The 18,284-nt window shown below is 37.5% G+C and overlaps 2 protein-coding genes across 6 annotated transcripts in view; both read right to left on the bottom strand.

Annotated features, from left to right (window-relative positions):
* opa1 (OPA1 mitochondrial dynamin like GTPase) overlaps positions 1-10,828 on the bottom strand; it is a 37,004-nt gene extending 26,176 nt beyond the window's left edge. The window contains exons 1-10 of one of the 4 annotated variants that reach the window (XM_071488014.1): positions 10,620-10,828; positions 9,316-9,640; positions 8,926-9,022; positions 8,553-8,660; positions 7,002-7,052; positions 4,991-5,073; positions 3,084-3,239; positions 1,178-1,231; positions 728-832; positions 373-459 (exon numbers count right to left, since the gene is read on the bottom strand). In XM_071488014.1, the coding sequence (XP_071344115.1) occupies positions 373-459; positions 728-832; positions 1,178-1,231; positions 3,084-3,239; positions 4,991-5,073; positions 7,002-7,052; positions 8,553-8,660; positions 8,926-9,022; positions 9,316-9,640; positions 10,620-10,648 (1,095 nt within the window). In that variant the 5' untranslated portion in view covers positions 10,649-10,828. The remainder of the gene's footprint in view (positions 1-372; positions 460-727; positions 833-1,177; positions 1,232-3,083; positions 3,240-4,990; positions 5,074-7,001; positions 7,053-8,552; positions 8,661-8,925; positions 9,023-9,315; positions 9,641-10,619) is intronic. The other 3 variants (XM_071488015.1, XM_071488016.1, XM_071488017.1) reach the window with 3 other exon arrangements.
* Positions 10,829-12,232: 1,404 nt separating this feature from the next.
* The window catches only part of atp13a3 (ATPase 13A3), a 40,804-nt gene continuing 34,752 nt past the window's right edge, over positions 12,233-18,284 (bottom strand). Inside the window, exon 34 of one of the 2 annotated variants that reach the window (XM_071488010.1) lies at positions 12,233-18,094. In XM_071488010.1, the coding sequence (XP_071344111.1) occupies positions 17,900-18,094 (195 nt within the window). In that variant the 3' untranslated portion in view covers positions 12,233-17,899. The remainder of the gene's footprint in view (positions 18,095-18,284) is intronic. The other variant, XM_071488011.1, reaches the window with a different exon arrangement.

Here is an 18,284-nt window from a genome sequence, read left to right as displayed (position 1 = left end):
GACTGTGGCAGAGTACACATATGGATGAACAGACAGGGGAGGAGGACAAAGAAACCAAAAAAACAAAGGAAAAAGAAGAGGAAAGGACCAGGGTCCAACTAATATAAATTTCAAATTTAGGAATCTGGTGTTAGGATTTATCAAGATATAGATGGCAATTTTATCAGAAAAATAAATTATAAACAAGATTTATTTTGGATATCAGGTACAGAAACATCAGAAACAAAACTCAAATAAATCCTTCAAACACAATGAGTAACTCCATGAGACAGTCTTGTTTGAGCATTTGTAAGAACTGAAGAGTCAATAGAGCCCTTCTTTGTAAGCAAACTATTTCTTGAGAATGAAGAACTAAATTTGACTGCTCCTTACCCTGGGTAGGTGGTCCTGCGTGTTGTAGTTGGCATCATAGTCAGACAAAATGTCCAGAACTTCAGAATACAGGTCAATAAGGGATTTCTGCATAGAGAGACACAAAAATGAACACTGATGATACAATGTGTATCTATACTTCAACCTTAAAAACCGCTACTACTACTACAAGCAACAAATCATATGCAAAGAGCAGAATTAAAGGGACAGTACCCTAAGCTGAGAGTAGCTGAGACTACTCCTGTGTCTACTTTTGATCATTTATAATAATGTGATCCCATATCCAAGCCTCACAAGTTGAAGTTAGCATGTTTTTTGTATGTGTTTGTGTGTGTGTGTATGTTTAGAAACCCACCTTCACTTTCCTTTGGTGAATCCCCTTATCATCTTTTTGCAGCACCACTTTCCTTAACTCTTTATTCTCCTTCTCCAGTCTCTCCAGCATACGCTGATATTTTAGCTTTGGGATAAACGGCAGTGTCCCATCAGCATCAGTAACACTTTACATGTGAAAGAATGTTTTCACCAAAATATGGTGGCAGTATTTGATCTAGCAGCGCAACTTAGGGATTTACCATTTTTTTTAGCTATATGAACAGTATGGAGTAAATTTATTAATAATAATTCATATTAACTAATTCTACAAACAGGTAAACCTTTACCTATTTGATAGTTTGGCAATTTCATTTCACAGTGAATAAAGAGCAGGATTGTATTGGAATATATTGGAAAATAAAAGTTCTTGTATGATAAGATTCCTGTGTTCCTTAGACTTTTAGCAAAAGTATGACAAAATCTACTGTACCTGGGTACGGAGCAGTTCTTCTTGAAGCTGGTCTATCTTTTCTTTGTCTGATGACTAAAGGTTGAAGCATAAAAACAGAAAAAGAACAGCAAGAAATTGAGTAAATGCTTCCTTTCTGTTTTGAAAATAAGGGCTTCCCGTCACTCTCACTGTGCAAGTTCATAAGCATGAAATTCCACCAGCATCAGGAAGTTTCATTATGTGCACAATGTATTACAGAGAGAACCAGAGTTGAGAGTCAAGTTAATACATAAAGAGAAGAACAAAATCAGATTTCAGGCAGGCACTACTCATTCTGGGATCACTCAGCTTTGATCAACAAGCTCTAATTCACAAAAACAGGCACAAATCACAGGATGAGCCCTGAAAAATATGGAATTCAATCCAGGAATTAATTAGTCATTACAGCTTGATTTGTCATGACTGGGCAAAAAATTTTGTACACTTGCAACAGGTTCTGCAGGATGAGAAACAGGATAGAAAGCAGGAGACACAGCATACATGGACAGATGGGACTGGCAGCAGAAGAAAGGGAATTTAACAAACAGACAGACACGCAAAACTGCTTTAGCCAAAACAATGTCTACACCACACAACAAGGACAATTGTGCTGTAAATTACCTTCACCGAAAATGTACCAACAGTATATTAAAATGATTTGAATTTCCTCATTAAGAATTAAGTTATTTGGGCTCTACAAAACCTCTAGAAAGCTTAAGACCTTTCCCGTGCTGTTGATAACATGATCAGCTTTTTTATTCAAGTTGTCCATTCATGGTAGTTTCCAAAAGTGCAGCTCACACCATGCAGCAGGTTTTCCACTCCACTCCATGCAGTGTTTCCGTACATTAATGGAAGTCTTCTGATGAAAATCCATCCATTGGCATTAGAGTGAGGCTGAGCTACTACTGGCGCCAGGCTATGAAGGTCCATGCATGCCTTTTCCACAGCCCACTGACAAAATAAATTTTAGCACAGCCTGACAGACTATGGGGTGACACATGGAGGCTACTGTTGGGCATTATGGGTGTCAGACTAACGGGCTGACAGGCCAATTCGTTTGCACTAAAAATAATGTAAAATGAGCCTAAAAGATTTTATAAAAATATTTAAAAAACACTCGCCTCATGGCTTAAAGTGGAGGGCCAGACACAAACACCTGTAAAATATAATATAATCCAATGCAGTAGCATTGCAATAAATAATTTAAATTAGAGGGTGTTGTTTAATTTATAGTGAATTTCAATTCAACATAATCATTTATAGATACTACTGTTGTCTATGTGGTGATCAAACTAAACACACTGTTTGGCTAGCAAACCCTGTATTTATTGCATGGCCACAGCACTGGAATGTATTACTGCATAATGAATTATTTTGCAGTTGTTCATGTTGTTGTGTCCTCCATCCCCTGCATATTAGGGAGTAACGGAAAGCAAAGCCACAAAAAAATGAATTGTCTATACTAAAAAGCTTTATTTGACTAAAATCGCCAGCTCTATTCTTCACAAATTAAGTCAGTTAAAGAGCAACTTAACACCAACTGAAAATGTTTTCACTGACTTAACGTCTCACCTTGCTGCAGTGATGCCACAGTGTACTCCAAAGTATGTCAGTGCACTGTGGGAGGTTACAGGTGCAAAGAAGCACACTTCAAGCACATCCAACCACACCAATCAGTGATGCTTGGTGTGTTGAGAGGTGCAACAGACTTGATACTTTCATCCAGAGAGACCAGTGAAACCCTGCTTTTCAACCTGGGGTTAAGTTACTCTTATGAACCTTGTCAAGGCAGCTGGTATAAATACAATTTTCCTAGATATATATTCCGTTCCTATTCTGTAGCTGTGATCCTTTAGGAGCCATTTGTGGGATAGGACGAATCTAAATGGGGTGGGACCTTCACCTTGCGTTTCTGTTGAAGGGGGCTGGGGTTCGGAGGCGGACTGGGAGCAGGCTCTGGCGGTGGGGGACGCGCACTATTGGCTGCAGCGGCCCGCCGGACCTCCTCCTCGTGCCGCTGGATCTGCTGCTGAATAAGAATGAGCTCGCCAAGCAGACCCTGCTGGGGTACGTCATAGTGAGAAAGAGGTAGGAGCAGCAAAAAACACAACAACCAGATACTAGTCTGGTCGGCCATACAGGCCAATGCTGCATCCAAAAAACACAGGGCTACAACAGAGGAAACCTGGCCTGTGTCTCAGTCCCTGGCATTGGTGGTGTTTGTTGAAGAATCACGATTCAGTCAAGGCTCAAGTTTAAGAGAATCAGGATCTTTGGCTTTGGTAATCTTGCCACCATCATCAGTGTGACCTAACAAAGTTAGTCTCTCTTAAACACAAAAGGGAGACACCAAACTTTGCCAGACTGAAGGCAGAAGAGGCAACCAATACCACAACCAGCACCTCTCAACAAGTGGCAACAACAGTGTCTCTGCTACCTTTCCTCGCCATCATGTGCTACTGTGGCTTCATGACTGTATGCTCACCATGATTCAGACAACACAATAACTGACTGTTATACTCATACTTAGCAGTATATATTACGTAAAGAGAGTAGAAATTCAGGTTTTACTGTAACGGTAAAATCATTACCAAGTTCAGTCCACAATGTTTGAATGTGTTGCAACACAATATATGGCAGTTCTGAATAGAATTGATCTGCTCATGTTAAAGATGATGAAAATAAGCAAAGCAAGCATTGGGATATTGCTCTATCCGGGGTAAGGCATAAAGCATACTGTATAGCAGGTAAAATCAGCTTTGGTTCAGAGGTCCCAAACATGACATTATTGTGCAATTTTGTGCTGGTTTTTGCTGCTTTGTTTAATGCACATATATATGTTCTATGTTTTTTGAAATGAAACATCAACTAAGATTTTAGTTGTGTTATGTGTGTTCATGTTGGAGACCATGATTGCAGACAAAAAGCAGGAACATAGGAGAGAAAGCATTTTTTTTTTTTTTTAATGCAGCTCCTCTTAGAATATTCATAATCAAAGCTTTGTATAGTTTGTTTTTTTTGTTGTTTTTTTGCAAAGCTTAACTTTATATAGTGTTAGAAGACACACAAAAACCTACAATAACATAAAAATAAAACAGAGAGACTGGTCACATTATGGAAAAGGACAAAATACGAAATGAACAAAAAGGAGAGAGAACAAAAAAAATGAAACACACGTGTTTGCCAGAGATTATATACTGTAGTGGAAGGGTTGGTCTTTATGAATGAGCCTTCTGGGAAAAAAGTTGAGAGGAATGACAAGCAGTAAAGGCACACGAAGCAATGATAAATATCCGAATGAGTGTCATACAGTGGTATTCCGTGTTAATGGTAGAAATTTGTATGTAATACAACACTCAAAAGTAAACTGCTCTGTACTGAGTAAAGCTCTTATGTTTCTTACCATAACATTGCCTCAGGGCCTAAAAAGCGAATCTTGATAATAAGCTGGCAGCTAATCACTCAATAGAACAGAATGAATCAAAATGCACCCAAAAATATCAAATATAAATATAGAGGACACTATCAATTGAAGCACTAAATGAGCTATCAGGTTCATATAATCAGAACCCTGTTTAAGTGCTACTTTTAACAATTTATGTGAGGCAACTGACAGGCCCTTAAATGATATGGCCTTATGCCTTGAACAAGACAAACTCATTTCTTTGAATACATTTTGATTCAATCCACTACAGTTCTTGCCACTGAAGTGAAAGGTAGCAAAGCTGCAAACGGGATCAGAGTGGGGCTGAGCTGTGGTGGAGTAGAGAGCAGAAAGCTGACAGCAGTCAGCAGGTTTTATAAACTTGCCTTTTTGTATTGCTTGTCACTGGCATCTTGTGTGGCTGCAGCAGAAGAATCTGTGGCTTTTAGAGGAGGATCACCTGAAGTTTCTACCAGAGGAGACATAACACCACAAATAAGGTTACCAATGAAAATGTATCATTGACTATTGAGTACTAATTGTAAACAAGCTTAGTGAGACAATTATGCCCATAACCAAAATATGCCAGATAGCCATTTAAAGCAGGCCTATGAACAGTGTTATCAAAGTTCAAATGTTTGGAAAATCTTGCACTGATACATACATACATACATTATATGCATATACCATCTACGCACATATAAATGTAATAGAAACTGTTTGCGTCAACTCATTTTGAAAGAGTAAGGGCCAATGGGGAAACTCCAACAATCGGTATGCTGACCAGTGGTGTAACTTCACCACTCAGTTAGTCAGTAAAAAAGACATTTGTGTTTCTAGGGCTGGCTCCATTTTTTGTTGTCCTGCTAAATACATGTAATAAAGGTTCAGAAAACCAATTATAGTTATTTCTGTTTAGGTATAAGGCCACTGAAATTTTGATTGGTGGACTTTCGTGGGGCAGCATGGTCAGAAGAACGTTTATTGCAAGACGTAATAAAATAACCTGACATGAAGTACAAAAGAAACTGTCACTGAATGCGGGAAAAAAAATTTGACTGAATTTAACAATTTTCAGCATTCAATGATCCATGGATACCTTGTCTGAAGTGACTCACTAAGAGTTAACTAAAATGCTATTAGTGTCATGTCTGCGTAGCCATATTAATAAGGAACATATTCAAAAATAGCACTATGCTATAATATGCTGTGAATAGTCAAATGTAATATCCATGTGAATAAATTAACTGTCAATATATATACATTTTTTAAATGAATTAAAAAGGTTTGAAAGTAAAGACTAAGGGTGAAGAGACAGAGCCAACACTTTGTTGTCATTTTTCTGACTCACAGCAGAGGTGTGGCCCAGTCTAACCTGGCAAGTGTTTGCACAAATGACTTTAGAAGAAAAGGTCTTTCCATAAACTTTTGTACAAGACCTACTTGCATTTTACATCATTGTTATTTATCAAAACCACTATTTGACATTTTTTATGAATATTTCCATTCGTCAAGAATTTCCAACCTAAATTGATGCCCGATATAAATTACTTTACATTTAAATTTTTAAATGTATTTTAAATTTAGTTACATTTAATTAATTTAAATTTATTAAAATTTTCACTTTAAATTTTGTGTGCATTTTCCAAACATCTGAGTGTCAGTAAGTAAAGGCAGAAATGAGATCGCCCCATAGATTAGCAATGAGAGTGTAGTTAAAGAAAGCAGCAGATACAGGTCAGGGGAGAGAGGGTGGAAGTCAAAGGAGGCAAAAAAAAAAAAAATCACACAGGTGGGAGAAAGTACAGCCAAGGATAGTCAGGTTACGGAAAGTCAAAAGGGAACTGGAGACAAACTAAAGGCAAACACAGTGGATCTGCATTTTAGAGCTTTCCAGAACAGGAAGGACATTTTTTTTAAAACTCAAGATGGAAATTTTTTTACTGCACGTGTGCTTTGATGTGAACTACAGAACAGTTCTCAGGATTTTAGAAGAAGTCTGGAAAAACGAGCGAATCTAAAGAGTGTTTTACTAATTCAAGCAAACAGATGTCAGCCACAGGGTAAAATCTGATATCTGCATGAATAATCATACTCCTCCGAATACCCCGAGTCCAAGACCTTTTGAGCATTCTAGTCAAGGTTATACATTTCACTTAATAAAGAACCTGTGTTAACCATGAACACTGCTGTTGTCGACAGCAGCACTGGTCTGCAACCTGGAACCCAACATGGTATTGAATCTTCCTGCCTTTAGAGCTGAACCATGGCAAGCATTCCTCTGGTCCACAAGCAGGAAACCAAAACCATACCAATATCGTGGCAAGATGGTGGTCAAACAGCAGCAGAAAGAATAAAGGGGAGTGGGCAGCGCTAATGAGTGCAGGGTTTACACACCTAACAACAGATGCAGACCAGCTCCTTTGACTTCACTACCCAAACTCACACCTGTGAAGAATGTGGAGGAGGACAGGAGGATAGGGGAGGAGGAGAAAGGGAAAACAACACAAGATAAAAATCATAAAAGACAGAAGCAGAGGGATGATGGTCAAAGCAGGGACACTGCTAAATGGTATGTATTAAAACAAAGCAGCTGCTGTGCCGGAAATTCAAGTGAAGTAGCCACCTAATGAGAAACTGTTAAAAGAGATAAGCACACCCCAAACTGGTGCTGATCCTCAAGGAGCCCAAATGTCATTTTTTGTCATTACCAGCCAATTGAGATGTTGCTCTATTTAAAAGCATTTCCTCTTCCTCTACCTGAGAATTGTAGGCATAATAAGATTTTTTTCTTAATATTATCACTTCCTGTCAGACTCAAATTGACGAATTCAAAACATTGACTAAAAACTGCTCAGTATATTAGAGACATTTCATGGTTATCTTGTGGAAGTCTCAATAAGCAGACTGGTGGGTGAAACCAGAGATATAAAGAAGGTGCAAATTTGCTAACAGTTTTTAAGGAAGTTTTAACTGACATGATGGTGAGTGGATAATTTTACTTTAGGGAGAACGATCCCTTTCGTCAAACATTCTTCTATACAGTTGGGATTTGTGAGCCATGGTGTGCTATTAGCCAATGAAATCAAAACCACTGCAGCAGGAGTAACGTGAGTGGTTTTACACATGACAGAGGTGGTGACAAACTGGGGGTTTGAGGTTTGAGGTTCACCTTAACTGCAGTAAACCCCTTATACTCTACAATTAGCCTATCATATAACACGTGTGTTAAATGTAACAATTGGTGATTTCCAAAAGATGGTGTGTAGGGTAGATTTAAAGTAATGAGAGCTTTCATCTTACCCAAGGAGAGACGTGCACTCTGCCAAAATGACTTATTAAAAGTGATACAAAGCAGTTTTGTTGTCTTTTTGGTTAATGTTCTTTTTAATGAATTGTGAGCGGAAGTAGTGAGGGAAACATAGAAATATTGAAATTGACAACAGTTTACCCAGGATTGCTGCAGTAATATGCACTTGGTCCAATCTGGATAAAGGCTGTATAAGGCATGGATTTTAGCTTTGCCCACAAAACTACTGATACAGAACACAATAGTCATAAGTTATTTGGTATAAAGGAGGGCTCTTTGTAGAATCCATTAGCAACCACAACCATAGACAGGAGGTCTGTTGCAGAAAAAGCAGTTTAGAGCAAAAAGCAGGCTACTTCCTCATATTTTGTTATAACCTTCAGTCTATGTTATCTCATTCTGCTACGGTCACTTTGAGGTAGGAGAAACCACAAATGCCATACTTTAGGTGCGGTATACAGCACCCAACTGAACTGTAAGACGGATAATGTTAAAGAAGAGGTTGATGCAGGTGTGGCAGACTGATTTGCTTTGGTAATGACACTGGACTGGACACTCTGATGTCTGCAAGTAACGATTTTATTTGTATTATGATGCAGTGGCTTTATGAAGACATAGTTCAGGTTTTGCTCACTCACCAGAAGACAGGAGGCTTTTGAGGAAAGTGAAGTTCTCTCCTATCTTGTCTAGGTCTGGTAGTAGTTTGGCTATTTCTTCCATCTCTGGTAGAGCCTTGGCCAATTTATCTGTGGAAACACGAGACAAGAAATAACAGGTTAGGTGGAGAAGACAGAAGGGTCAGATAAGACAAAAAGTCTTACCCCACGATGCACAACTGTGCAGCCATGTTTCAAGTATAACCTAAGAATAACTGTCCCTGTTTCACTAACTGAAATCAGGAATAATTTACAATGAAGTGATGGCCTGGTATTATCACATTAATGCACAATCAAGATGTAAATTGTATGTCTTTCACTTCATGAATCAGGACATTAAAATAAAGATGCTTACCAAGATCAATTTGTTCACTCAGTTCCCAGATAAAATCAGGAATTACCCAGTTGTATTCACTAAAGTCAGGCAGCAATTCCTTCCATTCCTCATAGGTCTGAAAGTAAAATGACAAACCTTTGTTTTTTTCACACATGCAGCATAGGATATAAATGCTCCATTCTATTAGAAATATAATTGGATATTTGCAGTCAGCAGCGAGACACTATTACAGCTGGAAAAAAACCAACAAATGCATGACAAACACTGATGGAAAAAATGTGTAATGCATTCAAAAGATAATTTCCTTGGATCAAGAGATAACTGAAAATTTAAAAACAACTTAATGGGTAAGAAAAGGGCTGAAAAAAGAGAGTTAGAGACACACACATTCAACGACTCAATACTGACCTTTTTAGCTGTGTACCCCCCTCCCACTGCCGTGCCCAGCAGAAGGTATCGGAGCTTCAGCAGCCTAGCAGCAAGACGGGCCACCCAGAAATTGCGCTGCTGCTGGTAGCTACGGCCCCCTGATCCAGGAGATGGCTTGGGTGGTCGCATGGGCAAACGTGACATAGAGGTGAAGTAGCGGGCTGCCGTGCGATGAGGGGATCGCTGAGGGTTAGTGTTTCCCAAATAGCGGTGGTGGATGGCACGGGACAGAGGATGCAGCTTCTGCAGCGGTACAGGATATCTCACCCCCATGTGGGTGGAGACCAGGTTCCTGCAGGCCATGCTGAAAGGACAGAGAAATTAGACAACGAATCACACAAGCTCATATTCCTTATGTGCCTTGACAATACAATCTCAGAGGGAGCTTGAGTTATCCCTTCAACTCTATCCCTAATGATGCAAGTACTGGCCAATCAATAATATGAACTCCAGCTTTAGTCACAATTGAATCATTCCAGCAGATAAAAATGTGACACTTTGAAACCAGGGAATCTAAGAGTTTTTATTAATATTACCCATTTTATTGTAAAAACAGATATTGCAAAAGAAGGTTAACAGTAATTTAAGTAATAGTCATTTTGTTTAATTTCCAGCCAAAAAAAAAGACAGAGGACTAATAAGTTCCCTAGTGCACAAAACTAAGGTACTGAGGCTGGTGTCAGTCATACTTTAACAAGTTATCACTGAAGTAAGTGATCGAGTTAGTATAACGTAGCATCACAATAAAAAACAACATGCAAGCAAGGAGAAGATATTGTGCATATGGCTAATTTGGCCCTTCAAGGTAACGTTAGTGTTGGTCGTCAGCAAAATGCATTAAAATTTAAAATGGAAAACAAATCTGCATTCTATGATGAATTGTTATCATATATTTAGATACGCATACAATGTTAGCTAGTGAAAAAAGGTATTTCAAGTCAGATCACAATACCCTGTCAAACAAGTCAGTTTGACTGAGATAAACCACATCCACCAACCACCCGGGTTAGCTACCTAGCTTGCCAGTTAGCCAAATAACACCCAGATTCCCTGCAACTGCACAGGCCGCTTTGCAGCTTATAATAAATATGTCAGTAACAGTCTGTGGGCAGAGGTTATGGATCTATTTAGCCATAATATTTCAAACAGGGGTCTCACTCACTAGGACGACAGCTAGCCTGGCTGCCCGCAGCTGTCAAAGGAACCAGCTACATCTGTGCTTTCCTTACACAGCTAACACAACTAGCTTCAGTCACCGCTACCTTTAGTAAAGACGCACTTACCAGGCGGCTTTGCTCCCAACACGCAACATGGTGCTGTTATTAACAGCAGATAAACACAAATATCTTTCAAATCCACTCTTTAGGCACAGTTCAATCCATCTTTCCAAATGGTACACATTTCCCCAGCCGCTAACTATCTTGTTAGCTAACAAGGACACAGCCAGAATGACAGTCCACTTCCTGTGGACGTTACTACCTCCAAATCGGCACTGACAGAAAACGCACCGGTGAAGAGTTCCTATGTTGTACTGCAGTCGAGGTTCGGTCTTTTTAGCAGTGTGGCAACACCCCTTCCCTAGCATGTGTCTCTCATGTTATTGTCTATGACCATCGACACCCTGGCCCAAAGGTCAATCATCAGCCGTGAGCACTGAACCCACCCTTCAACAATTTGTGTGCGCCCATTACAAAAGTGTGAAGTAGAATGCAGGGACTCTAAATTTTCTTAAAATTTGACAAAAATTGGTTGTTGGGCCTCCACTACATATTGCTGTACTTTTTCAATGTCACTATTTTCTGATATTATATGATCTTAAAAATAAAGCAAACCATTTAAAAAAAGTCAAATATATGGATAATAAATATATTTTTTGAATGCAGCCTTATATTAAATCTATGATGGAATAAAAGTTTGTGTTAAATACTTTTTAATACTACACACAGAATCACTCTGATAAAACACAACCTTGTGCTCTTGGGAAGTTGTCTGGTTTTCCTTGTCAGTAATCTATCCTTTCCAGTAGGATTTAACCTAGGCCAGAGTGATAATTTGTAATGTCCTCAGATGATTATAAAATAAGCATGATACATTCATAGCAAAAAGACACTATACAGTGCTTGTGGCAATGCACTGTACACACAAAATGAAAATGATGTTTTCTGTCACCCCTGTTTTAAGTTTTTTTTTTTTTTTTTTTTTGAGTAATTCCTTCAAAGTCCGCAAACTTGCAGACATATGTTAAGTTTGCAGTAGACACAATCCTGAGTGCTACCTGTCAGTTGGACATTTAAATTAGCAATACTGATAACATGGTTAATGAATATGTAATTTGAATAAACGGTTTAGACTAGTTGAAGACAAAATGCAATTGAGATTAAGGTGAGAACGGATGGACTGATATACAAAGGGCTTGCCGAGCCATCAGTACACAGGATCTTATGTAAGATACATTTGTGCACTTTAGGAACTGCACACTACTGAAGCTGCACAGTATATTTCCTAATTCTGGGGCTGGATCCTCCACATTTCTGAACAAATGCATAAAAATGGGTCAACAAGGCTTGTCAAATTTCAAAGGCTCTTCAAAATGAAGCATCTTGTGACTGAATTTGGAGAACACAACCTGCGTAACCTTCACACCTCTCAGTATCCCACAATGCATTATGTGCTATTCAATTGTTTACATTTAGGTGACCCCTGTCAACTTGTTAAGTCAGTAAATAGCTTGTGTCCAATTCACATTTATCAGGTACTGCACTCAGGTAAACTCTATCAACAATGTACTTTGAATTTGCTCCACATATTGACAGCTCCTACCCATTCTCTGCGTACAGCAATGTGCTTACCTGTAGTTTCTGCAGCATTGTGGAAAATGACAATTGAGACACAGTACTTGTTTTCAGAACATTTATTGAAAAGAAAGAAATCAAGATAAATCTGAAATACAATCCTCAGGGAAAAGAAATGGAAATAAATAAAAAATAAATTATAAAGTACAAAAATCTTCAAAAAATTTACATCTCTGCCAATAACAAAAATACATATACCCCAGGTGAGCCTCTTGCTGAGGTGCGGGAGCTGCAAATAAAAAGCACATCAAATAAACTCTACTGAAAGAGCTGACATACAGATGGACTGTAATAAATTTTTTTTTTTTACCAACAATATAGTTTCATTCAGTTTGGGTATCAACTTTTATTATTTTCTCTATTCATTACAAATAGACATTTCCCTGAGGAAACAACATCCGCATGAGGCTTCATACACCCAGTGGCTGACTCAATCTAAATGCCATTCAATAGTTTGTTTAAAATACATAATGTGACTAAGAGGCCAATGCTAACTGTCAACAGTCGGTATATGTTGTACCTGTGTAAGAGCATAGAGGTTTCATCATAAAAAATCAATTGCTTTGACATAGCTGTGTCACAATGAAAGGCAAAACTGTAGCGTAGAAGAAAAGCAATTGTATTTACACTTTGCACATCATTAAATTGATGAATTTTCTGTATCAAGGTGCACGATAATGACACAGCAGAGACCGAATCATTTTGCCCCTAGCAGCAATATAATCACATCTACAACAGACTGCTGATATTGAGCAGCAATGCACATTCTTTTTGCCAATTCCATGAATTTACACAGATACAAAAGACTTTTAATAAGTTCTAGACAAAAAAAGTAAAATGTGTACATTGGATGATTGGACAGAAAAATAACAAGATTGTCAGATGTTTCTCAAATTCTGAATTTTCCAAGATGAGGTCCTACATAAACTACATCAACTCCCTTCTTGTGTCAGGTCCTTGGTTTACACAAAGCATTGAGACAAAATAGAGAAAAGAAAAAAAAGCTGAGAAGTAGATTTACCATAGGAACTAGCAAAAACATTTTTTTCCTTTCAGGTTGGTTAAAGTTCAACTTCTTTCAGATTCTAAAGTAGACATTTGCTCCATTATGTTTAACCAAGATAGAACAAATATTGATCCAGTGCCCCAATCATACTTCACAATCACTGATTTAAATTGTGAAATAAATGCCCAGGATTCATGCCGAAGGAAAATCCAAGCTAACTCCACAACAAAAGTACAAACAAATCTAATAGACAATAAAAATAAAAAATTGACAAACAACTGATTGTAACACAGTACCAAAAATAGCAGGCAAAGACACACCAGCCCTTTCATAATCCAAAAACCATACATTTTTATAACTACTTATTTTGCCTTTTATGCACACACTAGAAATGTACATCTCATATATACAGATAGAATCCATCTTCTAATATTATTATCACTGTTTATAGTCCACTACTGCCAAGTCAAATCAGATTTGACAGAACTGAACCACAAAATATAACATTTTTCTCTTTTTTTAAAAGATGTGATGACAAGTCTTTGGAAACAGAATCAATAATCATAGTATTGCATTGCATTAAATTTTGCTCTTTACACAACATTCAACTTTAGCCTCAGTAGGTATCTAGAGAAAAACAATTAAACCCTGAAAATAAAGAAAAAACCACTGAATATTCAGAAGCAGAGAAACCCATGCTTGAGCATATCAGCAACATTGTTTAAATCCAACCAAAATAGCAAATTGAGTATAAGATATTTTTTGACAAAATATCAGCATTCTTATGCAAATTGGCACAACAATGTCCATCTGAGCCATGTTATGCATTTCTTACCAGTTTCATCAACTATACATTTGTCCTTTCATACTGAAATGTTGCCCACAAAGTACTGTAACAAAATACTATCAATTTCCTCATCAAATAAACAATGCATCTATGAAAACTATTGTCGCATGTCATATTTGAGCTTGTCATAAAAAACAATATTGATCACACGTTTCATATGCATTTGGAATATTATTACAAGGATCTCAATAGACAATGGCTTTTAACAACTGAGCAAAGTCAGGCTTGTTATTGATATTATGGAAATCAAATGTGACTATTTCTATATGTATAAAATCATAAATAATCCATGGACAAGCTTAAGGTGATGTTGTGTCAATCAAGTATCAGATAATACAGAGTTTTTGCCAAATGTTTGAGAAATAATTTGCTTAAAGTTGTCATGGAGAAGGAGTAACTTTACATTTACTTGACATTCTTTAGACACATTGTCTCATAACCAGAGTCACACTATGAAAATACTTTGAGACACACACCACTGGAAATCATTAACATGAACCGATATAATTCTTAAAAGGCAAGGTGCTTAGTTATACTGACAGTGGGAACCAGCTGCATGTGTGTTGGAGTTTTTGCTTTAAAGTGATTCTCTACCCTAAATCTGCATTTTGACAATCAAACATTATCTCTGCTGGCTTTAAGAAGCTTGGAGCTCTATTTACGGTGGTTGTGATAATATTGAGTGAGTTATAATGATTTCCAAGCTACCAATTTTCATTGCTGAAAAAAAAAGAGCCAAAATGTAAAAAGAAAAAAAAACAAAAAAACAAACAAAAAAAACCAAAACTTCCTCAATCCTCCATGGAGTATAAACTACTTCTCTGTTGTTCATCTGTTTGCTCAGCATGTCATTACTGGAATCAAATTCTTCTGAATTCCCACGGTAAGGTTTCATTAAGGAAGAAATTACAAACTTTTACAGTCACCTTCAAAGTCTACAGGAGGTGAGTGTGTAAAGAACAGATTTTGGCGAGCATCACTTAAATGTCAAAGAAACAGCAGTGAACATAAAATATAGCCCTTATGTCTCTATGCAGGTAGCCTATGTGTAATACATGAACACAACTGTACATGGTAATCTGCATCCATTTAATGCAGGGTGTTGTTGCGTGGATCTTTTGAATGTGCCAAGAGCAGCGAGTGGTTGGTATGCACAATTCCTTACCTTAATTTACTATTACATTTTTAATCAGTCTTCCATAGGAAGAAATTTTGTTTAAATAAAAAAAAACAAAAACAAAAAAAAAAAAAAAAAACAACTACTGGCTTTTTGTAGCCAATCTGACGTGAGTTTGTAGATGTAGGATGCTTTGAGTCATATGGTCTCATGCATGTATTTAACTGTTAGCCAGTCAGATGCATGCTGCTTCTTGTGCATTTCATGTTAATGTTAATGTTTAATAATCTACAGTAATGCTGTATATTTGTAGTAATATGTCTAGTATTGCAACCATCTAGTCTTTCAAGTCTTCAGAACATGACAAATAGGGAGCTGGCATCATGAAAGTCTTGGTATACTTTCAAGTTTCTGTCTGATGTCATTAGAAGCTGACAGGACAGGGTTCACAGACGCAAAAACATAAGACTAATGGCTTTGCTTTACCTTATGGCTTACCATAAGGTAAAGCAAAGCTCTTTACACACTAGAAAGCAACATTTTTGATGGATGAAAATCATTTAGTATGTTAGCAAGCTATGTTGGCTTTATATTAAAGTACAGCTGAGGTTGATGGGAATTAAGTCATTAGCTTCAGAGGTATCCTGTTATGAATTGAAGTGTTATTGTGTTATTAAGTGTTATTATTGGCTGGTGGCATGACATAGAAAATAAGGAATTAAAAATTATATATATATATATATATATATATATATATATATATATATACACACACATACATATATATATACATATACACACACACACACACATATATATATATATATATATATATATATATGTATATATGTATATATGTATGTATATATATATATATATATATAAAAATAAAATGAATGTCTGTGCCATAGTTTATGGCAATGCATCCAACAGTTTTTGAGATATATCAGACTGGGCCACTATGCTAGCATGGCTAAATTGACAGTTCTTTTTCATATTGTTTTTTTTTTTGTTTGTTTGTTTGGTTGTTTTGCCTGTGGTTAAGTGTGGATGAGCACATCTGTTTGTGTATCAGTCTGTCTCACTGCAACATTATGGCCTCATAATTTTATACTTTAAATATTCAGCCTATTATGTATAATGTATTGCAATTTTAAAAGCCCACTTTCTCTAAACCTACCTTGCCTACTAACAATGTCAACAAGACATTTTCTCTGTTTTCATAAATTTAGATTAAAAGTTGGCCAGGCTTAGCAGCAAGATTTTCTGTGGCTATGTCACATTGTAGCCCATGACAGCAGGCTGACAAATACTTTACAAGTGTGTGGTCAGTTATGAAAAATTATTTTCTTAATTATAGTGCAGTTTCCAAGTCTGGACAGGCCAATTGTATTCTCTAAACTTCCCCAGACCTGTATTAGAAGCTCTTCACAATCATTTCGATATGCATATTTTTTGTGTTTATTATCAAATGTGGATATGAACTTCTGCCTGAAATGTGCAATTTAACAAGACAGACTGCAGCCATTCATAATATTCGATTTTCTACAATTCACAGTGTGCTTTAAAGAATATTTGAATACTGGTCTCAATTAGTAAGCACTGGGGGTCAAAGGTGAGTTATATAAATATTTTTGGTTATCACTCTGTGATCTCTAATGAGTGCTTGCCAGCCATGCTATGTAAATGTACATTAGATGTATAAGACCACTACATAGTAGCAATCAGAGCCTGCACTGCCCACAACTGGTAAGACCTGTGAAACACGTTACTCACTGTTTGAATGTTGTAAAAGCGAGGTGAAGGCTGCTCAGAAATACAAACACAGATAGAACATCCACATGCTGCTGTATGATCCGATCATACTGAGTTGGTCAGTGCAGCCACCTACAGGTATCTATCCATTACTTTGTCCACATTCAACTCCACCAACCTTTCCACTTCAAATAACAGAATCTCTCCATTTTTGAAGTGGAACCTCTTTCTTCTGCCCTCTTCTTCAAACTCTGCCTTTATTGACCAATCCTTGTCCTCCCCATTTCAGTCAAGGTGGGTCACACTTAAGAGAGCCAAAGTACAACCCTTCAACCGGGCTAGCATCTGTGTCATCCCAAACTGTATTTCTCTATTTTAAATTTTTTCATTAAGCATGCTATTTTTTAACATAGATTATTAAAACAGCAATTATTTTCGAGAATTCAAACCTTCCATCTGACAGCACATGTTTGTCAGAAGCCATCTCTGAAGTTGAGTGGAACTTTGGCTCTCATTTATACCCCTATCAGACAGATAAAAAGAGGGGATATTAAACCTGGTTTAGCATTTAATCTTAAGAGGCCATCGTGCTAATTCAACCGTTCTAATCAATCATCCTCCCAACGTGGACTGCTGCTCAGCTTTAGTGAACACACATTGTAATAAGGGATGGGAATGAAATTTGAAGTTACAGATGTTTGAATGGCATTTAAACATAAGCAAGAGAGACCTGAGCGCGCACAAGTGGGCGAGACAGAGAGAGAAAGTACTGAAATAACCGAAGCTTAACTTTATTTGGTACTTATGTGTAATCCTATGGTTTTTGCAGAAATGTCTCTTGAACTACAGTATTAGATGCAAGTCTCTGCTAACTGTGATGACAAGCAATTATCCTCTGACAATTTTATGTGAAAAAGGTTGAGTGTGCATTCACTAAGCACACGTATGAAAGGTTAGGCTTAATACTGGGAGGGGGTGGGGGGGTGCTAGGAGTTGATCATGATTTGATAGGTGGAACCATTTTCTGGGCGAGGTTTGGCTTCAGTGGTGGTGGTTGGCTTTGGAGGCCAGTCGGGGTCCACACTGAGTTCCTGGGCCAGATGCATGTAGCGGGCCTTGGGTGTCTTGCGTGGGCAGCACAGCCAGGACAGACACTTGTACGCCTGCAGGTCAATGCCCCCCTGAAAAACACCACAGTCCCCGTCCCCCCAAAAGAAAAAAAAAAAAAAAAAAAAGTAAATAAAGTAAAAAAATAAAATAAAATAAAATAAAAAGTGAGAGGAGGAAATGGAGGAATGAAAAGTTCCATCAACTGGTGTCATAGTTTGCTCAGGTTTTCTAAAAACACTTTTACCGACAGCAGCATGCTAC

The sequence above is a fragment of the Trachinotus anak genome, unplaced genomic scaffold (assembly GCF_046630095.1).
Source record: "Trachinotus anak isolate AG129_WGS33_773 ecotype Australia unplaced genomic scaffold, CSIRO_AGI_Tana_v1 ptg000010l, whole genome shotgun sequence".
Lineage (NCBI taxonomy): Eukaryota > Metazoa > Chordata > Actinopteri > Carangiformes > Carangidae > Trachinotus > Trachinotus anak.
This window is presented reverse-complemented; position numbering and strand designations above follow the sequence as displayed.